The 25,884-nt window shown below is 43.5% G+C and overlaps 1 protein-coding gene across 7 annotated transcripts in view; it reads left to right on the plus strand.

Annotated features, from left to right (window-relative positions):
* The window catches only part of ZDHHC8 (zinc finger DHHC-type palmitoyltransferase 8), a 132,443-nt gene that overhangs the window by 68,289 nt on the left and 38,270 nt on the right, over positions 1 to 25,884 (plus strand). For 6 of the 7 annotated variants that reach the window (XM_054082474.1, XM_054082476.1, XM_054082477.1 and 3 more), the window contains 2 exons: positions 19,005 to 19,126; positions 23,347 to 23,504. In XM_054082474.1, the coding sequence (XP_053938449.1) occupies positions 19,005 to 19,126; positions 23,347 to 23,504 (280 nt within the window). The remainder of the gene's footprint in view (positions 1 to 19,004; positions 19,127 to 23,346; positions 23,505 to 25,884) is intronic. The other variant, XM_054082480.1, reaches the window with a different exon arrangement.

Here is a 25,884-nt window from a genome sequence, read left to right on the forward strand (position 1 = left end):
AGCTTTAGTATTCTCGGTATACAAAAGTTGTGATGCTACATGGTGATGGTAATGAAAGTTGGAGACAATGAACTACAGAACATTTCTGTGGAGAGCTTTCCCCTGAAATTTCACTGCCTGTTCTCGTGCACCGTCCCACCATCTGCTGGGAAAAGGTTCCTGATCAGCAGTAGAAGTGGGTCATACAAGTTCCCTGCATCTTGCCAGGCTCCTGGGCAGCTCATATGAAACCTTTTTCAAAATACTTACTTGCTTCTCAACAGGATTTATCAGCTGGCATGGAGCAGGGATTAAACAAGCTCAGTCCTCAGTGCCATCGGATTTTGTACAAAAAGCTGTAGAAGTCCTGCTTGCGTTTCCATGCACTGCTTTGTAGAAGGGGCCATCTGGTACAGTGAGATGTTGGTGACAGTGTTGCTAGACATCTTCTCTAGTAGGCAAAGATTTGAGGCTGCTCCCTTCCTTTCTGACCAGGGTCATTGTTGGCTCCAGCTGGTGCTCAACTCCAGCTGTGCTGGCTGGTAACTTTTTGGTTCCCTGCACTTGGTACTACAATCCTGTTCATGTCAGATCTTTGTTCAGAAGGAAGGAAAGCATTAATACACAGCCTGTGTGCTTAGGTAGGAATGTTGGTCACAGAATCACAGAATCACAAGGTTGGAAAGGACCCGTTGGATCATCGAGTCCAACCATTCCTAACACTCCCTAAACCATGTCCCTACGCACTTCATCCACCCGTTCCTTAAACACCTCCAGGGAAGGTGACTCGACCACCTCCCTGGGCAGCTGTTCCAGTGCCCAATGACTCTTACTGTGAAGAATTTTTTTCTGATATCCAACCTGAACCTCCCCTGACGGAGCTTCAGGCCATTCCCTCTTGTCCTGTCCCCTGTCACTTGGGAGAAGAGCCCAGCTCCCTCCTCTCCACAACCTCCTTTCAGGTAGTTGTAGAGAGTAATAAGGTCTCTCCTCAGCCTCCTCTTCTCCAGGCTAAACACCCCCAGCTCTCTCAGCCGCTCCTCGTAAGACTTGTTCTCCAGCCCCCTCACCAGCTTTGTTGCTCTTCTCTGGACACCAAACAGAGCCTCAACATCCTTCTTGTGGTGAGGGGTCCAGAACTGAACACAGTATTCGAGGTGCGGTCTCACCAGTGCCGAGTACAGAGGGAGAATAACCTCCCTGGACCTGCTGGTGACCCCATTTCTGATACAAGCCAAGATGCCGTTGACCTTCTTGGCCACCTGCGCACACTGCTGGCTCATGGTCAGTCGGCTGTCAACCAGCACCCCCAGGTCCTTCTCTTCCATGCAGCTCTCCAGCCACTCTTCCCCCAGTCTGTAGCGCTGCATAGGGTTGTTGTGCCCCAAGTGCAGGACCCGGCATTTGGCCTTGTTGAACCTCATGCCATTGGTCTCGGCCCAGCAGTCCAGCCTGTTCAGATCTCTTTGCAGAGCCTCCCTACCCTCCAGCAGATCCACACTTCCTCCCAGCTTAGTGTCATCTGCAAACTTGCTGAGGGTGCACTCAATGCCTTCATCCAGGTCATTGATAAAGACATTGAACAGAGCTGGATCCAGTACTGAGCCCTGAGGAACCCCACTTGTAACTGGCCTCCAGCTGGAGTTAACTCCATTGACCACCACTCTCTGGGCCCGGCCATCCAACCAGTTTTCAACCCAGGAGAGTGTGCGCCTGTCCAGGCCAGAGGCTGACAGTTTCTGAAGCAGAATGTTGTGAGAAACTGTGTCAAAGGCTTTACTGAAGTCCAAGAAGACTACATCCACAGCCTTTCCCCCATCCAGTAGTCGAGTCATTTTGTCATAGAAGGTGATCAGGTTAGTTTGGCAAGATCTGCCTTTTGTAAACCCATGTTGACTGGGCCTGATCACCCGGTTCTCTTGCATCTGTTAGTCTAGTTTATATGCTCAATGAATTTCAAAGTCTACGTTGTAGGTGTTGTGGTTTGGTTTAAATTGAAATACAAAATGGACCTGGGGGCTGACATGGTGGAGTTGCAGCTGTTGGTTGCAAAAGCTTTGAAGGACCGGAGTCCACAGCCACATTAAGAAAGAGCATAACTGGGAGTATCTGGGAGCCGGGGACGTATCTTTGCTAGAACTGTGTTCTTATACAGCTGCAGTGGTCAGAGATGAGGTAGCACCAAACGATTATAATACCGACAGTGCTGTGTTTCTTTATGCTTGTTTAGTTCCTGTGTTGCTGTCTGCAAACACTGCAGGCACCACCGCTTTCATTGTTTCAAATGATGTCTCAACACGTAGACCACGTAGTGACCAAGATTTATGGTAGATCATGAAGAATCTCCCGCAGTGTGGAATGTGCTGAGGAGCTAATCAGTAAAGTTGTCTCAGTTATTGAAATTGAAATACTTAAGTGAGATGGTTAATTTAGGCTTCTGCATCTGCATTGTAGATTTGCACTGATCTGGTAGGTCAATGTTAGGCTTGGCTATGCTAATGCAGTTTTCTACTGTATTGGAGTTAATTACCTGTTACTGGCTGACAGGATCCACCCGTGAGGTTGTATCCACCCTGCAGAAAGGGGGTGCATAAGGAGCAGAACATTTCAAGGTGACTCTCGCAGCCTGGCCTCTCCTTGTGAGAGGTTTCATACAGGAAAGTTCATATAGTACTGGAGATAACTTAGCAACACCTGGTTGACTAAGATGTGACAATATGGAAACTGACACTTCAGGGGAGGGTAAAGTAACAGATTATTATGGTGCTGTAGGGTTCCCTTTCACTGAATTGACTGAAAGTGCCATCATAAAAGACAAATGTAAATCATGCCATTCCTTTTTACTAGAAAAAGGACTTCGTGCCTACTGAAAAACCCAAAAAGTTCCAAAATTCAGAAGTTGCCAGAAATAATGAGCAAATGGCCCTTGGGCCCGTCCAACCTGGCCTTCTGTTGGTTTGTTCAGCCGACAACTTTACTAGTTAAAAAATCCTCATAACAGCTGACCAAACTACGTCCTTTTCAGCAGAGGTTATCTGATAAATCTTTCACATTTTTTTGAGTCTGCAAATCAAGTCGACCCAGCCGTTGATTCCTAGAATTCTTGATCAGGTGGTAACTGCTGGACTCAAATTGTTTAGGACCCCCTAGCATAGCCACGTGGGACCGGCACTTTGCCGTTTAACAGGGCTCGGTGAGGCGGCTGTGGATCGTTGCACAGTTGGGAACCCTTAATCCAAACCAAACGCTGTAGATCATCCCCCATGGACCTGTCAAAGTCATCCAAGCTGCAGACAGGTGGGAAGTTACAACAATTTGCAAGAGAGATGATCCAGTGTGGTTCTGCTTTTTGCAATTTGTACTCCTAACTTGAGAAGGGGAGCTGGAGGTTTAACTCTTTTGCAGACAACTGCTCAGAGCCTCTCAGCACAGTTTGGCTGGAGTTTCCTGAGCTCCATGTGGTATGTATGCATGATGGGGTGGTGGAAAAACAAGGCACGCATTCTCTAGCCTGTCACCACAGGCTTTCTTCCTGTCCAAAGGGAGCAGAGCAGTTTTGAGTTCTTTTTTTTATTGCTGGTTGTGCTTTCGTAAATGAGCAGCACAAGATTATATGTAATTTGAACAATTCAACGCCTGTGTGTTTGTGAAGGCGAGAGTCTGGAGTCGAGTCAAACACGTAGGAAACAAAATCCTGGTAGAAAGTGAATCTGTTTCTCCTCGCCTGCTCCTCCGCTCTGCTGCCCAGTCAGCCTTTCTGCCAGAAGTGCACACCCAGGTTGACTTTTGAGAAGGGCGCAGCTGTGTTGGAATAGTTGAGCTACACAGATGCCGTGCTGTCCCTCGCCCTGTGGGGAGGGGTGGTACGGAGGCTCCAGTGGGAGCACACACTCTGGACAGACCCTTTACTTTTTCTAGGTCTATTAAGATGTTCTGTGTTCTCTTTAACCCCTTCATTGTCTCGCTGGCACAAACTGTGAATAGTGAAAAACTTTTCTAGTTCAAGACTGGGTTCTGCTGTCTTGGCATTTGTTACTGTTCAGAGTGAGGATACTTGCATTTTTGTGCTGGCTGGGTTCACTGTAGCATAACTGCATCATTATCTCAAGCCTTTTTTCCCCTCAACATTCATGAAAAGTCCTTGGGAAAATGAAGGCATGGTTATGTGAATCCAAGAGAAGCAAGGAATACTAGAGGAACTGCTGCGTATCAATTACTAAAGACAAGGCAATAGCATTTTCTCGTCTTGCAGAGTTAGGGCAACTAACATGGAGCTTTTGCTTTTCATTCTAATGACTGTTAGAAGGAGAGCTCTTTTCTGTGTAGCCTTTGCAGGCACTGAGTTTTGCAATTCAGAAATAGTAACAAGTCTTAAGTATTTATTAATTCAGTAAAGATGATTGCTTTTGTTCGTGGCTGGAAGGGATTGATTCAAACCACAACCTCTAGATGTCCCAGGGACTGTGGTTTGCCTTGAGCTGTCATGAGGAAGGAGAAGAGAGAATATGATGCTTTAGAAAGTAAATGCAGAGTTAAAGTCCATGCATGGGCAGCGCTCCATTTTGATGGAAAAGGCAGGATCCAAACAGTCTTTTGTTTAATTACAAAAAATCAAAGCAAAGCACCAGGAAAATCAAACTGATTTGTTAACTTGTCAATTACTTGATTGATCTGGTATTGTGAACAAATAAAACCCTGCTGATATTGATGTTTAACATTGAAGAAAGAACTGATAAAATGAGCTTGGCACTCATGCCTGAGGAACAAACAGTGTAAAAAGCTCTTTCCCGGACTGTAGTGCATGGAAACAGGCCTGTTAGTGCGTTGGAAAACTAGGTATAAATGTTGCAAACAAGAAGCTTTGGGAGGGCTGCAGCAACAGAAGCTGGGGAGCCCGATCCAGTGGGGTGTCCCTGCCCATGGCTGAGGGGGAGGAACTGGATGAACTTTGAGGTCCCTTCCAACCCAAACTATTCTGTGATTCTATGATGGACCCAATTCCACATCTGCAATTCTATGCCTCACCTGCAGCAGGGTAAATCTCTTGATTTGAGGGTTTACTTTGCTGAAAGTTACTGATTTCAGCCATTCTTTTGGTAAATCTGTGTCAATCCCTTGCTGTGAACTTCTCTTGAGACTGGCTGTAATACTTCTCAATTGATTTTTATTGACGTATCTTTGTATTCTTCTAGAAGGCAAACCTCCCAGCACTGCTGAGGGAGGGCAGTCAGTGTTAAAGGTGAGGGTTCCCAGAGTAAAAAATTTGCTGAATCGTGGAATATATAGGAAACTAGTGAAAAAAATAAACCTTGGCCAGCTCACTTACTCTAACTACTTGAATGTAGTCCTTCAGGTAAATAAAAAGAGCCTTTTTTTACTCCAGAGGGTGAGTGAAAAAATAGTTTTTGTAGGATTCAAATGCACATCCTGGAATTAAGATATGAAAAAGGGACTTTTTTTGGCTCTGAAAAATAAATTGCTTTTCATATTCACCAAATGGTACTTCAGGGATTTAACTTCCCAGAACATGGTTCATTTTCACATGTTATTGCCCTTTGGAGTCAGGTACAGTGTACTACATTTTGAGAAGTTATGAGTTTTCTTCGAAGTTTTCTTCAGAATATGAATTGCAGCTCTGTGCTTCGATTTTCCAGTAGTCATGTAAAAAAAAAGAACCCTACAAAAAAATGTTGGCGGTGACATATGAGACCAGGAAGATTTGAGCTGTTTGTATTAAGTAACAAAATTACGAAACAGCTTCAGAAAAAGACTGTAATGACTGGGGTACTCTGAGTTTCTATTTGTTTATATATTCCCTCCCTCCCCAGTCAAGGATGTTGAAAGCACAGTTCTAACTTCGCAAACTTTGCTTATGTCACTCTGGCTGTTGTCCGGTGATGTGCCACTCCACGCTTCGCCTGACCATTGTGGTGGACTCTGCCAGTGAAGAGGAATGAGAATTATGGAATCACTAGATTGGAAAAGACCTCTTGGATCATTGAGTCCAACCATTCCTATCTCCTACTAAACCGTGTCCCTGAGCACCTCATCTACCCGTCTTTTAAATACCTCCAGGAACGGGGACTCAACCCCTCCCTGCGCAGCCTGTTCCAGTGCCCAATGACCACAGTGTCTTAGAGTTTAAGACATTTTCTAGTATAAGCCAAAACTAGTTTGTTTGTGACGTATGACTTTCAGGAAATATTTGAGGGAGGAAGAGCAAAAGGGATAGGAGGTTCATTGAGAATAACTGAACAGTAGAATATTTCCGTTGCACTGTGGTATCTGATCAGCAAGAAGGAAATGTTCATATTTTTCTGAAAAGTAAAATGATGATCCCTAATCTTCAAATTAAATCAAGGGGGGGAAAGCATGAATTACGAACTTGAGCAAAGTTCAGGAGCAACTGGGTATTTAAAAAGTGCACATGCTAATGCTAACTGTTGCTATTGGAAGCAGTGGTGGAACTCCACAGACAAAACATCAGATCTGTATCCAAACCTCTTGCTTGAAAGTTTGGCCTGGAAATTTCTCAACCGTTATATCATAAGATGCTTGATGCTTCTCATTCTGGTCCCAGCTGGGAATCTGGAAAGTGTAATGCTTAAGCTGAATATTCATTTTGATTCTTGGAAATGGGAGCAAGTTTTAGTGAGAAGTTGTTTCTTATTTAATTTTCCTTTTTTTTTTTCCTGATTTGGTTTCCTTGTTGCGTATCGCTGGCAGATGGTGATACATTTGCCATTTCCATAGTCTTCTGTTTTGGTCCTGGAGCTGCTAATTGTTCCATTTTGACTCGAGAGAATATTGAGCTTTGTTAATGCATCTCAGGTAATTGTAATCCTGGCTTATGTTCCTGAATTACAGTAACAGGGTTGGAAGATTTTTAGTCTATCAGGCCCAGAGCATAATTGAACCTTTTCTGATAGCTTTGTGATTCTCCCTAAAAAACCACCCTCCAATAGCACAAACCCATACATTTTTAGTGAATACTGAGGTATTACAGGGAATGTGACAAAACAGCTACCCTGTATCCACGGCAGCACGTGAGCAAGCTACTCTTCTGTCTCTAAAAAAAAGTGATGGGGCTTCGCGTAGGGCAAATAATATGCAGATAAAACAATGACACTTCCGCTGTCGTCAGTGGTGCCAGCGAGACCCTCACCTTGTTGCACTTCAGAGTGGAATTGGCGAGAAACAAATCTATATCCCCGGCTGAATCCCATTTCCCTGGCTCTGTAATTAAGATGCTATCGTCTCATAGGATGTTTTCTAAGCAAAGTAATTTTGTTTTCTGTCAACCTGAATTGAATACTAGTGCACCAAAATAAATATCGGAAGACTACCTTTGTATTTTGTCCACGCTGACAAAAACTTTTATACCTAAGACAGTAATGCTGTGTTTTATCATTTAAATACAAAAATATGACTGTTCATGTGACAATCTCTATGGATTGGTTTAGGTTTCTAGTGCTCCCCAAAAGCATTTCTGGTTTGGGTAGGTGCTGTAATAAGATTTTACCTGCAGGAGAAGCTGCCTCCAGAAGCCTCCTTAATCCTGTTAGATGGCGAGCAGATATGCTGCAGACGTTGATGTGCAGGCAGGGGGGTTTGAGACTTGGGCTTCGTTTGTGCTGTTAAAATTGGAAACACTTAATCTAAGCCAGGGGGTCACAGTCATTTAGCAGTTTGAGAAGGCTGGCCGTGCTTCTGCCTTAGTGTCTCTTTTTAGTTTCTATTGAGAGAGTGCATGGGAACAGCTGTGGATCTCCCGCGGGTGTCACCTTTGCCTCTGAGTCTGCGGCGTTTATCTGCAGATCTGCCCGAGGGCTGAGGCCCACAAAGGTCATTGCCATGGTTTACCCCAGCTGGCTACCAAGTATGCTGCAGCCACTCACACACTCCTTCCCTCACACTGGAATGAGGAGGAGAAATGAAAAGCAAAAGGAGATGCTCGTGGGTTGAGATAAAGGCAATTTAATAGAACAGCAAAGGAAATGAAAAATAATAACGATAAAAGAATATAAAAGCAAATAATGCACAGTAGAGTTGCTCAGCACACAGAACCTGATGCCCAGCTCATTCCCTCACAGTGATCTCCTGCCCTCCAGCCAAGTCCACATGACCTGAGGATGAGGTCCCATACCCCTGGGCCGGCCTGGGTCTGCTGTGCTGGCAGGTCCTCTCCCAGCTGCCCATGGGCTCCCTGCCCTCTGCTTGGCAGGCCTCTGCGAGGAGCTGAAGAAAATGAACCCTATCTCGGCAAACCCAGAAAAACACCTGAGAACACCTTTGCATCGGCACACACCCAGATTAAAGCAACGGTAGCACCACCTTCCTTTGCTGCATGAAGACACGTGTGTTGCTGCTCAGTCATTTCATTTAGCAACAGGATGATGGGAGGGAGAAAATGGGAAACAGAGTTTGGAAGTTATTCAGTGATTTCTCTGGAGGACTCAAGGAAAAGAGAATAGCTCTACAGAGAGAAAGAGAAGACAGATTTCTAGTAGAGGTGTTCAGAAAAAAGGTTGAACTGACCCTGCTGCTGCGTGGGGGAATCCTGTCCCAAGACTAGGAAAGGGAATGAAGGTGATGTTACTGGGGAAGGGTGGAGATGATGAGAACAAGCTGAAGTCTGGTGTGTTTTTCATTTGGTGAATGCAAATAGAGGAATGCATCTAGTTTTGTAACATTTCCACCCAGCTACACAATGTCTTTGTTGTTATGCACCCTTGATTTTGTTTTGAGTTGCATGCGTCTCTTGCTCACAATATGATCTCACGCATTTGCTTGCTGGCTTGTGCGTCCCACTACCCTCTGCTGGAAGAAACGAGGATTTTCAGCTGTGTCCCTATGCCCCAAACCAGTCCCATTCCTCTGGCAGGAGCAGGCTGTGACCCGGTTTGGGAGGCCCCCAGTTCTGCCCTTGGTTGGCTTCCTTCGTGCAGAGAAAGGGCTCAGTGTACCACTTGTGGTTTGGTTTCAGAACCGCCGTGGTCGGGCGAGGTGGTACTCATGAGGGCTGTGGGAGCAGGGTACTGAATTGGATGACATCTCCTATTCTGTTTTGTTATCTTGGCTGTAGTTGTTAGGTCTCTTCTAGTTTATGATTTAAGGTGTTGCCAAAATAGACTGAATCACTGATGATTCTCGTCTGATGTCCTCTCTGGAGGGGGATCTGGTACCAGCTGGTGGCTTGAGAAGAGGTAAAACATCCACAGCAGGTGGCCACAGGGATGCGTTCTTCCCAAATGCAAAGTTTGGTTTATAGGTTGAAACAGGAAGATCTCTTGCATTTTTCTTCTCTTAAATCTCAGCTGAAGTAATTTTGACACGCCCCTCCCCCTTAAAATCTTACTACATCAGAGTCCCTTTATACCAGCTCTGCGAATGTTCTTTTTCAATGTAGAGAAAATAAGGTGTATCAATATCATGGTCCTGGTTCTGGTTTCCATAAAACCCCTTTAGAAGGATATTCCAAAGGGAAATTAAATATGGGATTCTAAGACATGCTTTTGTTTTATTATTACATATTCGGTCCAGTACTTGATATATGAGAATATTTACAGTTCTACGCTGTCTTCTATATCTCTTTGTGATCGAGGTGCCTCTTATCTCTTTGTTTCGTCTCTTCTGTAAAATATGAAGTCCCTAATCTTTCTGGTTTATATAGGGAAACCTTGCAATAACTGCAGCAATTTTGCTGCATATGTGTCTAGAAATCTTCAAACAAGAGAGTTCAGATTAGGTCTGGCTTCATTTCCCTGCATAAGCAAGTTATTACATAGACAAAAGAACTTGTGTAGCAGCTCTGAAGAGTGTTGTTCAGGCGGTGAACAGGCATCATTTCTCGCTTCAAAGGCAATACTTGATCCAGACAAGTCTGTAAGAACCTCTTAATTAGCTGTAAATATCCTGAACTGGTGCCCTCTGATTTTCTGCTTTTCCACTGCATCTTGGAAAGCGCCTCATTCTCTGCTACTCCACTGAGGAGAGGAACACAGAGTTCAGAGCTCATATTGAACGTTTCTCATGCATATTGTCTCATTGTTGATTTAAGTGGCACATACTTTAATCTAATAGATGCTGTCTTTTAGTTAAGTAATTTTTCCAGTAACTGCAAAGGGATGGTATCTTGTGAAATTTAATTTCTTTTTACTGAAGCTGATGTGGAGAAGGAATATCTAAAAAATCAAATTAACTTTTCAAGAAGGGTAATATAGACAGTATCTTTTCACTGATGTCACTGTCCCCCTCCTTATCTTGTAATATTTCTTTACCTGTTTCTCTGTCATCACAGCATACTTACAATGAGCTGCTGTGCTTCCGCTACACCGCTATCTTATGAATTCAAACAATAAATGTGTACTAGAAGTGTTCTGGCAGTACGTGGTTGGCGAATACAGTGAGCAAGGTCTGCACAAATCCTTCTGTGCCAGTAGTCGGGATCCCTTTAAGTAGGCCGCTGATAATTTCAACTTATTTAATAAAGTAAGCCTGTAGGAGCAGCCCACCTCATCTTTCTGCATTGCTGGTGGATTCAGCTGTGTGTTGACAAGGAGGATGACAATAGGGAAAACACTGGAGAACAGCCTTTGGTGAGGGAGGAGCTATCCTGTGCATCTTTTTATCTTTATCTTTTTTCCCATCAGAGGGGCATTGGATCTGGCAAGTGCAATTCCACCTATCCAGTAAAAACTTGGGTTACAGATTGCTGAGAGGTCTGGAAGGTTGTGAGAGTCATTAATGCTATAGGACACAAATAAACTGTGTCTCCATTACTTCAGGAAGTGGGATTCTGGTGGACTTACGATGAAGGGCCGTCTCTTTTTAGCGCTATTATAGTAGATGTGGCATTGATTTAATAATTCTGATGTTTACAAATTAGAAGCACAAGTTTGCATTCCACGTGGCGTCTTCAAAAACGCACAGGAAAACTCAGCTCGTGAAGCATATGTATCCGTTTCAGACCCTGTGAAGTGTCTTTTCACCCCACTGCACCGTGCTGGGCAGCTGGACCATGGTTGTTGCTGGACATGGTGCACGTGGGAGCACAGACTGAGGGCAGTGCAGCCACATGCATTGAGAACTTGGCTGTGTTATGAGTTATTGGTTTGTACAGTGTCTTTTGGAGGTATTTCTCTGACTTCCCATTTAGCAAGGTTTCTGCAGCTTGATAATTCCCTTATGGGAGTTTTGGAATGGGGCTGGAAGTTTTTCAGCTGTTGCAGTACTGAGATGCTGGTGGCCAGCCATACGCAGACAGAACTGCAAAGGAATGTTACTGGGCAGCAGTTCCTTCTTTTTCTATCCAAATGGATTTAAAACTTTCAGTGTGATGGGGCAGCTAGTGTCTCTCCTGCTATGGTTACTTTGCAGTAACTCTTTATTGTCCTCCTCTTCAGTCATGACCCAAAGACCATCCATACACTCAGCTCTCTGTTAGTTGCTGAGGAAAGTGGGGTTCAGTTCCAGCTGCTCAGCATAGTACCAATAAAAGGTTGGTGTGTGTTTGCAAAGCCCTAATTATGGATGTCCTTACTTCTTCCAGTTGGTGTGGCATTTTAGGCTTTGTAAAATTTAGGGCTGAGAAAGCAAACACAGGAGCTTCACACGACGCAGTTTGTCTCTGGATCTGCACACTTGGTAACGCTCAGTCCACTCTGATTTGCCCATGCACTGCCAGTTGGCTCCTTTCTGTGAGACACCAGAGGGTTTACTGCTGCTCAGAGTGACTCTCCTCGCAGCCCATTAAATGCTTGAAGTGCCACAAAGACCTACCATCTCCCTTTGATGTCAGCATTATCCTTCTCCTAACATAAAAATGTTATTGTGTACTCTGAAATCCAGCCTATATATGCACTCTCTAATCAATGCACGATAGATGCCTTCAATTTGAGGTGCAAATAAAAATCTGATGCTTCACTGTACACCCTATTCTTTCACAAGTGCATCAGAACAAAAACCCTGACCTGGGCTTTCCTATCCATCAGTCAGTAAATGGTAACTGGCTCTATCTAGGTCCTTAATTTACTGCAGGAAAACATAGATTTCAAAGCACTGTGTAGAGAAGGGCTTTGCTTTTTTGATCTGTATTTGCAATTGAGCCCAGCCCCTGCCTGTGCAAGCCCTGCTGCTGTGAGCAGTGAATGCAGCTCCCAGCAGTAACCTATGTCTTTGCTACTTTGGTGGGTGCTCTGCCAGGTTTCTGGGCTCCCGGCACCTGCTGAGTGTGCGGAGAGCATCTCTCAAAGCCTGAGTGTTGAGTGCAGCACAATCCAGTCCTGGCTGCTCACCATGAGCACGATGTAAAGTCGCACAGTATGAGTTGACCCTGCTGGCTGTAGGGTCAACCTGCGCAATAGATCTGGGAAGGCTGGATGGCTTCTGAAATTGAGGATGGTGATGGATACATTTACCCCTGTGGTAACAATTGGTTATTGGTATTCTTGTTCTTTCTCTATATTTCTCCTACATCAATTCACAATAGCGTCTTTTCGTAGACACTGTTTAAAAAGGGAGGAGAGGAGCATGTTCCAGAGCTTCCAAACAGCTTTGTGAAAAGGGTGGGATGTATTTTACTTTGGGGTGATGTATAGTCCAGATAAGACTTTTCACCAAGAACCATTATATCTCAAGCTGACTTTTTAATTGATTTATCTCCTCTGATCTGTATGTTGCCGGACATGAACCACTATCCTTTGGACAGAGTCCAGAGTGTAATGGAAAGTTCACTGAAACCCCATCAGCTTTTGTTAAACCTGAGTGAATTTCATCCCGGCACATTTCTTGTGAATAATTAAACACAGTTAGGCAGGTGATGGATTTGAACCTCTGCCTCTAATGTTGAGCCGTATTTCAATTAGGAAGGGGCTCATGAATTTCATCGAGGTTGTGGTGGTGGATTTAGTGGGGGAGGGTTGCCTCTTATGATGGAGGACTGCACTTCAAAAGCCAGGGCAGATGCTTTAGTATCTCCCCCTTATCACCAGCATGAGCTGCTCCATGTGGCACTCAGCTCTCATCAGTTTCTGGTTTTCAGTTGTAAATTCTCCAGTATTTACTTCTGCCTTCCACATTTTTATGTAACATTCAGAGTTGTTATCCTTTACTTTGATTCCACTTTCGAGCGGTACGACTGCTGTACTCACTGTGAGGGTGTAGTGCTATGGCAACAATATATTATCCGCAGTCCTGCCAGTGAGTAAGATCTGGTGCAGAAATTAGTCCATTTATCCAAATCTGCTGTAGCAGAGCTGAACGAAGGACCTGGCTATCCTGAACCTCCTGTATTTTTCACAGGACCTGCCATTCTGCTTCACGTTGGTGGTAGCACTCAGATACATTCTCTCCTGTTTCCAGTGATGCCTTATTAAACCTAAAGATGTCTTAGCATCCTGGAAAATATTTTTAGATGTGCAATGATCTCCATGCTATCTTTGGTAGTGATAAAAAGTGGAAAATGAGCATTTTTCAAAATTCTGTTACTATTCCAGAAGGGTACTTTTCTGTGATTTCAGGGTAGGAAAGAACACGTAAATGGAAAAATCTTGCTCAGAGTGGGATGTGTGAGAAATGTCTTAAATTGTCACTGCTAAAGACTAAGGGAGTGCTGCCCTTCTCTGCTCTGTGGCGCAGACTGGGTTGGTGTACAGCCTTTCCGGTCCTGTCTTGCCACGACTGGAGAGGGCGTCAGGGTTAATTCACATTTAATTCCAGATTCTTCTAAAATGTGAGTGTTCCGAATTGGTCAGTTGATAGTTGATCACTTATGATCCAGCTGGTTTGTGGTTGGATTAGGAGGGCTCTCAGCTCTGTGTACCCATCTCTCCTCTGACATGTCATCTCAGCCGTCCAGATGGTGATGCTTTTCAGGGTAGGGCAGCTTTCAGGCAACCCAGACTCTGGGTCTAGATCCAGCTCCCAGCGTGGTGTGTTAGAAATGTTAAATCTTTGGTCAGGTCTGGTGATGATTAGAAATTGTCTGCATGGATTTTACAGTAGATTAATTGGTACATGTTCTCAACAGCTGAGGTTTGGACAGAAACTCCCTGAGAGGAATCAAACCAGGACAGGCTGCTACAGACTTATGGACACAGTTTGAAAGTTTTCAGTGAAATTAGTACCAGTGCTTAGGCAAATTATGTTTGTTTGTTGACCCCTCTTGTCTAATTAGTCCCTGCTTCACTGAGCTGCTTCTACTTGCATGTGCTGAATCAGCTATTTCCTAATACTTTTTTACTACTCTAATGGTGGAAGAAGTTGATTCAAGTTGAGAGATGCTTTCTTTTCTGTGTTATAAACCCATGCCTTGTGATTTGTGCAGAAATAAAATGTGTTGTTGCCTATCAGCCATCTGTTTGAGACTGGGGGGAAGGATGCATGGTAATCTCGGCTCAAATATTAGGTGCAGCTGAGCAGCCAAATAGTCGATCCCCAGCGGCTTCTTAATAGGTGTTGGCAAGTATCCAAAGTTTGGGTGCTTGTCTGTACTCTTGAGGTTCCCACATCGTTTCTGTGCACTATCACTGTCTTTCTGTTAGAAAGAGAAGGCTTATAGCCTCTTCATGTTCTCCTTGTTTCTCATCGCCAGGCTGGGCCAGGCCAGCACTCTGAGGGAGCCTCTGTGCGTATGTGCTTGTTGTGCTTCAAGCAGAGTGTAAAAAGAACCCCTGGCCTTGATTGCTGGGTGAATCACAGGCACTTTCTGACAGGACGGCCGTCGGCAGCAGCGGGGTGCCTCACCCCTGCCCAGCTCAGCACACGGGGGTGGGTGCCCGGTGTTGGGCTCCAGGGACGTGACCAGCAGGGCCACCAGCCTGGCCCTAACAGGTGCTTTGAGAAGTGCAAAATCAAAGGTAGTCCCTTCTCTGTCCTACACTGGAGAAGATGAGCTGTCAGTACTTTGTGTCTCATTTGCTGTAGTACTAACTGGGGCGGAGGGGGGAAGCAGATGGCTTTCAGTCATTCTGTAAGCCAATGTCAGAGCCAAGATAGAACCCAGTTCCTGAAATCCCACTCTCCATCCTCTGTATACTACAGCCTCTCTAAACATGTGTAAGGATTTAATAAAACCCACTAAATCTTAATTTGGAACAGAATTCAAGAAAAACGTCCTATTCAATTACTGAATTATAGGTGAACTATAATTATAAGACACAAATGTGTCTTGCTACAAGCACCAAGCAAAAAGAAAAGAAAAGGATTATTTGTTGTTTAATTTAGCAGAGGAAGGCAGCTGATGATGCGTAAGTCTGACACCTTGGAAGTTGTGTGATCCTATTTGTTAATCTTTTTAACTTTCCATTTTATTAGGATAGGGTTTCAGGAGCAAATAGGATAAATGAGATTAAATCTGTCACCCTGAATTACTCTCCTCTGAGTTATGAGCAGAATCGCGCTATGTTGGAGAAGTATAATTATGAGGAAAATGCTGCCTGTGTAATTGTATGCTTTGTTCAGAAGAATTTGAGATCCACAATTATCTCTAGCGTGTCACAGTGGCGTGTGCTGGCTCTTAATTTCTGCAGTAAACAAAAACGTTGGAGGTTTCTCTCCTGAGCAGTTCTTGATGTAGCGTGGCTGGTACCTCCAGCATTAGCAATATGATCCTTCAGGCCTCCTGGTTCGAGAGTGGGATCCAAAGTAACCTGGAACAGGGCACCCATCGTACATTTATGTTCACACCTACCTTGAACTTAAACAATGATTGTGCAGTGAGGAATAATGGCCCTGTTGAACACCCTTTGGAGCTTTATGGGAGCCAGGTGAGGCGTGTCTAGCTGCTTATACAAAAACCAAGTCATAGCACATCTGGCGCTGTGTGCTATCGTTTAACTTTTTGGTAGTCTAAGGGTCAACTTAATTTATGTGGCCCTGTCAAATTTGTGGTAACCTTCATGCTATAGAATTCCACTGTGAAATGATTTGAAGACACAAAGACTGCAGCCTCTTGAAATTTTGGGTTCACCAACCAAAGAAAGCTTTGATCCATGTGTCAGAAAAAGCAACTGGGAAGTTCAGCTAGGTTTGTCCCCTAGATTGGCGTCATTGCTGCTGGAAGCCGATCTCCTGGAGAGAGCACACAAAAAAAAAGAAATGCACCACAGGTCCTGCTGAGACCTTTTCAGAGCTCATTTCCATGGCTTCCTTCTTGAGGCAGAGAGTGCAGAGCGTCAGGAGCCAGACTTTTGCATGATGGATTAGTGATAAAACAACCTGCAAGGCTTGGATTAGAATTTCTGTTACTTTGCCTAGAATTATGTGTGTTGGGGCAGAGGGACAGGGAGGATGCATCACTTTTTGGGAATCCTAGTAGCAATTTTATTTTCTTTTTCAGACCTTTTTACAGTTATGAGACAGAGAGAGATCTCCAGATCGGTTTTTATCTGTCAGTCTGGTTTACAAATGTGGCCCCTTTTGGCTCATCTAATTTTATGTAATCTGTGGTGCTGCATAGAGATTCTGGGAAGAAGAAATAGAAGGATCGTGAATAGACCTTCTGGCTAATACGTACAGTGACTCACTCTATCCTTTATTTCAACTTCCCTGAAGTATTTTCAGAGACACTATTTGCCCAATAAATGAGCTATTTAGTTTAGCTTATGGCTAAAGTTTCTCCTGGTATTTTGATGTATTTCTTGGGAACATGACAAAGTAAATCACAAATGAGAATGTTAACAAATGCCTACATTAATCATTTGAGACAGTCTCTCCCATTATAATGTTGTTCTGGGTATCTACTTATCTGTAAGGAAGAGTTTCCTGTCCCTTGATTTGCCAACTGACTTGACTCTACTGCTAAGGAGATTTGTCCTGCGTGCTTGACAAGCAGTCGGTAACTTCAGTCTTTCTCTGTGTGGGCATTACTTCATGGGAAGAAATTAAGTCACTAATGTCCATTGCTGAATCTAATTTTACTGTCATTTAGAAGGAAGAACCCTTCCCTGGGTAGAATTCATTCTATAACTGCTTATTTCAGGATTTCTTCTGCTTTCCTTCAAAGGATCTGGTAGAAACTGTTGTTAGTGACAGGCCTTGCTTGGCAAGGTCACTGCAGCACATTTCATGGCAAGCAAGAAACTTCTGCATTGCCTTGATTTTCAGTCAGCAGCAGCTGCTTTGAGGAAAACTGAGCCTGGGAGCAAGTCAGTACAACCTCGCTGCATGTTGAAATACCACCTCTTCGGGAACATAGGGGTCTTAGGGTACCTCATGGAGTCAAACTGTCTTCCGCTGGGTCTGTCTGAGCTAGTTCATCTGCATCAGCTTTCTCTTCTACAAGACCTGCTCCTTTACCCGAATTCCACAACCACCTGGATGAGATCCCAAATGCAAGAGAAATGCAGAGAAATCCAGCTCTCTTCCACTGAGCTCACAGCCCTTTCCTGTTCTCTTAATAGCTGTTAAGTCTCTGGGCTTTCCCTACTTAAGACTGGTCCCAGGAGAAATCCCATCCTTCTGATCCCCCTCTGGGGGCTGTAGCAAAGCATCCTTACTCAAGTGAGAAGATGTATTTTTTTCCTTCTCCCTGACTCAGACTGGAGGTTGGGCCCCAACCATATGCCTGTTCTGACCCCGGCTCTACAGTTCACTCGCTGTGGGTAGGATTTGTCCATTTTTTACTTGCTCCAGGCCAGCCTGATTGAAGCACAAACAAGGAAAGGTCCTTTCAAAAGCAGTTTGCAGTAGTGTGATGTTAAGAGCCTGGCTGTGAAGAGGAGGGGAGGGCAAAACAGTGCTCACAACGAAATGGAAGGAGAAAGTGTGATGCCCTTCTAATACTGGCCACAAGAGTGTGTTTAACGGTGTTTCTACAAGGTCAATAATACCATTCTCAGCTGTTCCAAACAGTGTATTGGTAGCAAAACCAGGGTGAATTAGATTTGGGAGAGGGCCCAATGAGGTTTTTTCTTTCTCTCCCCAGGTTTCAGCCTGGCATGCAATCGTATTTAGCCGTAGAGGTAGTTCAGGCAAAATACGACCCAGGTGTTGGGTGGTCGGTGGGCCGATATATGATTTATGCTAATGGTGGCAAGGAATTGCTGCTGGGCAGCTGTTGGCTGAGCAGCTTCAGAGGAGGCCCTGGCTGTTGAGGCAGGTGGAAATCTAAGGAGCCACTCAGGGGTCTTCCTTTTTTCAAAGATGTTCTTTGTCCCACATTTTTCCTTTATTTATATTTGCAACATTCATGAGATCGATCAGATTTTTCCCCTCAGCAGCCCTACAACACCAAACTTCTTTGTGCAGAACAGAGAAGTGGATTCAGTCTAGTGTTTACAGTTAAGGATTAGAGAGGCTGAGTAAATAATCGCTAATGTTTATTGGGTAAAGCTCCCTGTCAGACAGGCTATTTTCTGCCTTGGTCTTGCCTTCCTCTGCTGATGGGAAGCGTTCTTTGCAGCTAGAACAATTTTCCTGGAGCTAACCTGCATGCCTCACTCTGGTTCCAAGTGTTATTTCGCGTTGAAAACCACTCAGGAAAATGTAGTCAAGACAAGGTTGGATGAGGCTGTGAGCAACCTGATCTAGTGGAAGGTGTCCCGGCCCAAGATCCCTTCTGACCCCTGACCCAAACCATTCTATGATTCTGTGATTCTCTTTGTACCTGCTGTGAATATGGGTGGTGTAAGAATCCTGTCCTGCTTTACCCCAGTGAAAATTGATAGTAGCACCAACTGCAGCAAGGCTATGTAGCAGGTAAACAGAAATGCACAAGCGGGATGAAGCTTTTACGCAGAGAAACAAAATGCTGGATTGCAAATAAGAAAATAGGGTTTGAAAGCCGTATGAGCCATGTGAACAATTGGTGCTTTCTGTGCTGTGGAACAAAGCAGCTAAAGAGGATGTCTGCAGTGTGTGTTAGATCGCTGAAACTGGCTCTATGGAAATTTCTGTTGTTAAACTGCAGATTCAGCCTTAGTGGGGAGGGGATGAGACTGCTTCTATATGTGATGGTGGCAACTAGGAAGAAACTACGTGTTACAGCCGAAAGAGCCCTTACCTACAACATTTCTTCTCCACAGGTGCCCCTGGTTGACAAAAGCCATCTCCCCAGCCATCCCATTGTACCATGGGCTCGTGTTCTTGTTTGTACTCGCAAACTTCAGCATGGCAACTTTCATGGACCCTGGAGTTTTCCCACGAGGTAACAGAGAATGGAACTGTTGGGGGGAATTTGAAAACTCAAGCCAAAAGAGGTGTCAGGTATCCAAATACACTGTTTGCTGACTAATCCCCTTTTTTCTGGTGTTCTTTATAGAATTTATCTATTTATTTATTATACTTATCTGGCAGTAGAGATGGGATGGCAGTGAAATGCTGGATACCCTCCATCTCCTTTCTGAGCTAGGAGGCATCAGTTGTCCTTGCAGTCGAGGGCATGGGCGTGTGTTGAGTGGTTCTCCTTGAGTAGCTCTCCTGACGTGATTAGATTGCCATCCCCTGTGTCATGCTCGCGCATTGGATTTAAGTCACTGTCTTCACAATAGGTAGCAGAGAATGGTGGAGGGGAGATGCTAAATTGCCTGAAACAGCTTCATCAAAGCAGGCCTTCCAAAAAGTCTCAAAACAAATGCAAAAGCATTGAATGCTAAAAAAAATTAATGACTAAGGCTTGCTTTAGAGTGTCTAAAAATGTGTACATTTAGAAAGATACATCAGGTTAAATTAGTACTGATTTATAGCTGATTAAATAGGATAAAAACTGCTCAGCTTTTGTAATGGGAACCACAGGGCAGCTATGTCTTTTAACACATCCTAATGAGAGAATTATCACCTCATTTTATCCGTCTTCCAATAATTATTCACATGCAGTTTGCAGCAGAGACTGCTCTAGGCAGTCTTGCTAAACCAGTGGATTTGTGCTTTCTGCAAGCTGTGCTTTCTCGCCTCTATTCACTGAATTCAATATCTGTTTTGAATTGCTACCTGACAAGAACAAGGTACCTATCCTGCTGGCGTCGGTGAATAGCAAGTGCCAGGTAGCAGTGTCTAATGATGAGCATCTGTCTGCCCTTCTTTTCAGCTGAAGCTTTTCAAGCACTGATTAAGTGTTGTAGCACTCCAGTTAAGGAAATAATTCTGTGTAAAGGCAAGCTAGGGCAAAGGCAAGATTGTGTTATTTGTGCAAGATTAAGTAAGGTGCTTAAAAGTACAAATAGGTGCTTGTGAGATTTTCAAAAGAGCTTAAGTGCTCAGAGCTGTTCCTGAGTTTCCTGAGCTTTTTAGTTCCTCTATCTCAGCGGAGATAGCAATGGTTAAACACGCTTCGGGTGTGAGGTTATCAAGAGGATCTGTGCTCTGTCTGTTTGGTAGGAGAGCTGGAATAAAGTCGTTCAGTTTTGAAAATCTCAGTCTGGGAATCCAGTATCTTTGTGCATCGTGGTTCCCCCCGACGGAGCCTGCAGTGATCCCGCAGACAGGTCACCTAGGAGAGACTGGTACTGAGTGTGGTACAAACTACACCTTCCCTTACACTGCTCTAACATCCTCTTGCAAACAAGTTCTTTATTTTGGACTAGACTTCTAAAAGAGGAAAACACAGGGAGATTAAATGGAAACTTTAAAACATCCCTCCCTTCCCATCTCCCTTAACACAAGGGAGTCAGGAGCAAAGCAGGAAGAGGAAGAATTTCCCACAGCTCACCTTTCTTTGGTCTCTTTCTCTTCATTTCTGGCCTTGGCCTTCAGTCTCTGTGCTGCTTATGTGCTCAGTCTGGAAGAGGCTGAGAGCACAGCAAGGGGATTGAGGAAAGGGCAAGAAAAAGGATGGAAGTCATCCTGAAAGAAAGTGATGAAGCAGGAGTTTAGATGTGTGATGGAAGAAAACTGATACGGAAAATAAAAGGTGGAGAAGACTATAAATACCAGTGCTGGGACGAAAGAGGAGTAGATGTTATTTCAGATCACAAGTTTGTATACGAAAAAGGCTATCACCACCCCCCACCACCCGCCGAGCTGCCAGCGCAAGGAGTTCGAAAATTGTAGGAGTGGTTGAAAATGAATGTACAATAGATTTGTTTGTTTTCTGTTATTGAAATTAGGTTTAGTTTTCTTGGTTTTCAAGCATTTTAGCATTTTCCTGATAGTTACAAATTTACTTCAAAAAATGAAACAACAAATAAACAATACAGAAGCTGAAATTCTAATGAAATCCCGATTCCTTTAATGAAGCCACCAAAAAGCATAAGATACGCTATAGAAACACAAAACTGGGCTGCCCTGTGTCACTGTATCGGAGTATGAGAATCGATGTAGTAAGATACATTCCTCTGCCAATATATCCTTCTAGTCAGATCACTGGAAGCTGGAAATAAACCCATTTCCAGCTATATTGTATAAACTTACAGGTTCTGTGTCAAATAGAACCTGGGCTATAGGAGAAGTAAAGCCTAATTGGTTTTGTTTTGTTGAAGAGAACCTGAATCAAACTCCTAGATCCATCACTCATTTCTTAATCATTTCTTAATTTGCTTCTGGTATGAATCAGGATTGACTCTGTGCAAGCAATTTGGCAGTCATACACCAAATGAATGAGAAGGAAAGGTGTATTAAGTCACTGAAACCAGAGCTACCCTGATGAATCGGATTTACAGTCTAGGATGAGACTGGCGATGTTCATTGCTGGCTAATTATAGATACCAACTGCGAACTGGTTTCAAGTATTTTCTTTTGTGAATCTATACAAACTCGCTAGGTGCGTGTCAATTCTGCAAGACTGATGTGTTTATATGCTTCTAGGCATCTATAATGTGCAGACTCTGTTTGTTTAGTCAGTTGTTTTACAAGATCTTAAGTGGTTTGGCCATTCTAGAGTCTTGTTTTTATACGCTCACACGTATTCTACAGCATGGGCTGGTCTATAACAGTATTGAAGAACCTGCCGATTGTATTAGTGGAAGTGTCTAATGGATTTAGAGTCCAGCTCTCACTAAGGGTCCCACTGATTAGTTATGAATTAAAATTATAGACGGTGGTGCCAGTACCGCACTCGGCTTCCATGCACAAACGTTAATCCAGAGAATATTCTCACTGTAAATACTGTAGCTGAGCCAGATCCGAAGTTCATTGAAGTGGAGGGAGAAACTCCCTCTGACATCAATAGAAATTGGATCACTTTAATAGGGATAATGCTTCTAGAGAAGATTTAATATAGAACTAAATGACAGTGATTGATGCCCCACTGGGACAATATTATCAAATCCCACCTAATTTGGAGCAAGTCAGCCAATACCACCTGCACTATCATGTTTAACCAGGTGTTAAATAGATGTGAGCTTTTTAGATTTTCTGTCAAAAGGCAACAAATAAAGATTGCAAGAGTCTCGCATAAAAGATGAACTTCTGTGCATGTCATTCTCATCTTTTTTCCTTTTGTTGCTAATACTTACTTGTCTGTTATGGACTGACTTTTTATTTTGTGCATTTATTTTTGAATGGCCTCTTTTCTTAAACAGTGTAGTGCTCAGTTGAGATGATAAGCCATCTGCCCTCTGTGTTGTCCCTGATAAGGTGACTGCCATGTTGTCATCCTCGTTTTACTAATGGCAAAGAGAGGCTAAATGACTAGCTCAAGGCCAGAGTGAGAAAATTAGAATACAGGACTTCCTGATTCCCAGTCCTGTGCTCAGATCAGTAGACCGTGCTGCCTTTGGGAGAGGTGAGATCTTCCTGGTTATGTCCTGGTACTAGAGCAAGAGCACTCGGTTTGCTGTGGAGAGGAGAGCACGGGTTATACTATATAGAAGTAAGCACTAGTGCAAGGGCTTGTTGTGGGCACACAATTTGCCTCAGTATGTCTCTCTGTGGCATCAGACTCTCTGGAACAACAGGTCTTTGGGATGATTACAAGCTGACACTAGAATGCTGAACAAATTGTCACTTAGGGTCATCTGGGTTGATTGGAGGGTTTGAGCTAGCACAACCTTTTTCTAATATCTCTTGATGTGATTTCTTTCACTTTATGTGCTCGCATTTAATTAATCCCAAGTACGTGCACCAGAATTCTCCCAACAAGGGCTTGGGAGATTTCCATCCCCTCTTTGACTCGAGTCTGCAGCTCATCTTATTCATCCTTCTGGTAAATGCTGGCTAAGCCTCAAACACCTTGCTCTACTCACCAGTCCAGGGGCTGCTGAGTAAGGCAGCACACACATTTATGGGGGGTGATAAAATGAGCCCTGGTCACGGCAGGGTCCTGCAGCCCGTATAACTTGTTCTGACAGTCTATCACTTCCACCACTCTGTCATTTTTCTGACAAGCCCGAGAGCATGTGCAGTGCCACTGTATCCAAGGCACTGACTGAATTAGCTCTTTTATCTTTACCCTTTGTTATTTCCACTAACTTCTAGTTTTGCATTGAGCAGCAGATGAAGATGAAGATAAAGATGACGACTTCCGAGCTCCACTCTACAAGAACGTGGAGATTAAAGGAATCCAAGTACGGATGAAATGGTGTGCCACCTGCCACTTCTACCGTCCTCCACGCTGCTCGCACTGCAGTGTCTGTGACAACTGTGTTGAGGTAATAGTTCTGCCAATTACGTGATCTGTTGGCTTTGCCTTGGGGTGCGGTTGCACATACTATGGAAAACATGCAGTTGGGTGCTTCCCCTGGTATTTCAGCTCTTGGAAGCTCCCAGCTGTAGCCTTGTTGGTGGGCTTCAACTAATTAGTACCGTTTGAAACATAACGCTCAGTAATGATGTATTTCAGGTATGCAAAAATGTTTAATGTCAGCTTTCTTGTCAGTGATAATTAGAATAAAAATTTATAATGTTGGCTATGTCTTCCTTGAAGTAGCTAAGAGATCGTGAGTGTAAAAAAAGAGGTAAATGGAAATGTTGATGCAGAATTCAGGAGATCAGGAAATTCAGGGTGAAGCATTGTAGCTTGTCCTGTGTGAGCTTAGGGCTCATCACTTAATTTGGGACAGACTGCGTTAGTGGACAGGCAGAGAAGGTAGAGTGTTGTGTGAGCTTTTGGAAAGCCAAACTCGGAATTCAGCGAGTGGTTCGCCAGTCAACGGAAGGACCTCATATTCATTTCAACAGCCAAAGTCAGCATGTGAACTTATTCATGTCTCTGATGTAGGTTGTTCTGAATCACAGGGCTTTCATGTCTCTTGATAGCTCTGTGGTCTTGGTTATTTAAAAAATAACCCCCAACAGTAAGATGTGCTTTTGGGCTATAAACATCTCCCAGATCTTGTAAGTTACTACAGAGTGCAGTATCCACCGCAATGTATTGCCAGGGGGAATTTTTTATTGCTGAGCTAAAAATTCTACTTCTTAAGGATCATTTCTGCTGTCAGGCCTATTTTTATTCCAACGGGAAGATGAAATCTTTAATATGTCTAAAATATAATCAGCTGGGCCATTAAAGTGAAAGGAATTATTAATCTGAAAGGGGAAAAATACCAGAGTCAGCTGGTATGCTGTACGCACCATCTCTGTCCTAATCCTCTTTGCTATAAGCAAGGGAATAGTCCCAAAGAAAGCAGCACCGTTACATGTGAGATAAAGGCTGTCTGGGCTTATCTTGTGTCAGTCTTTTTCTCCTTCAGGGAAATATATATCTTAAGTTATAATTATGTGGAAGCAGTGCTGTACCTGGTAACCGTTGATAGATAGGACAAGGCTGTCCTGTTGTGGAAGGCCTTAGAAGAATACAGCATCTGAGAAGATGGAGAGCAAGGAGCTGCCAGGGTCCCTCTGAAGAGGGGAGTAGCCACAGCTTTTCCTAAGATGTGTCACACAGTTTCTTATGCTGCTGTACGTTATGGAACAGAGATGGATTTTTTGTAGAAAACCTGAGTTGTATATTCCTAGTTTTAATACATATTTTCACTAATTCTAGATCCTGAACATTTTTTACTTGATGGTAAATTTTGCAGTTGTCCTGTGGAATTTCTTCCCTCTGCCCTTCCCCATTGGCTCAGCATGAAAATTCATTTTCAACAAATGAAGTTTCCTCAGAAAAAGATTGCTCAAAACTCACTGGTGTAAACACTTGCAATTTCATGCTGCCGTAAAGCCTCCATGGGATTCAGAAAATGGAAGAGAATCCAAAAGTAACTTAAATAAAGTAGCAGAATGCAAGGTGATTCTGCCTAGCTCTTCAGAAGCTTTATTGATGGTCAGATCAGTTGAATGTTCCTTACTATTCTGGTAGGCAGGAAAGAAGCTCTGCTTGTGTAATTAAATTATGACTGCTGGGGAAGAATATAAGCAAAAAGCATTAATGAGTCCTGAATCAATAAATCATGGTCTTAAACAGCATGCTTTATTGATTCTTGTGATGCTTATTTCCCAGTCACTGGTCTGTTCTAGAAGAGCTTGGAGACAGTGATAGGGGTGACTCTACAGGGATTTCCTTGTGGAACTCATTCAGGGTGTAATACACATCTTTTCACTTTCAGACTAGAATGTGCAATAAAAATTCTTTTCCCAAATACAAAAATTCAGAGCTAAACTGATAAAAATGAATTAACAACAAAAACCAACACGACTTGCAGAAATAACATCAGTTAAAACCTAAAGCCTGCTGTGACCAGAGGGACCCAAAAATGAATCTGTGGCAAAAGTAGTCAGATTTTGTTTTCTTTACTGAAGTGTTTTCGTGGGCACTTACATAGTTTCATAGTGGATAGATATTCTGGGCTGCATACAATCAGATTTGCATAATGGACATATGCTATGTCAGCATTTCAGATTTCAGATAGCTTGAAATTATCTTTATTCATTTCCCTCAGTCATTTTCTAATGTGCTAAGAGAAAGCTCTAATACATTTTCTTGTATTTTGTAAGTTTTTGGTAAATACATTGCACAAAACTTAAAAATATAAAATGCCCTTTATCATCATTGAGGAATATTTAGGAGCAGCTTTACCACAAAAGAATAAA

The sequence above is a fragment of the Cuculus canorus genome, chromosome 17, assembly GCF_017976375.1.
Source record: "Cuculus canorus isolate bCucCan1 chromosome 17, bCucCan1.pri, whole genome shotgun sequence".
Classification (NCBI taxonomy): Eukaryota; Metazoa; Chordata; class Aves; order Cuculiformes; family Cuculidae; genus Cuculus; species Cuculus canorus.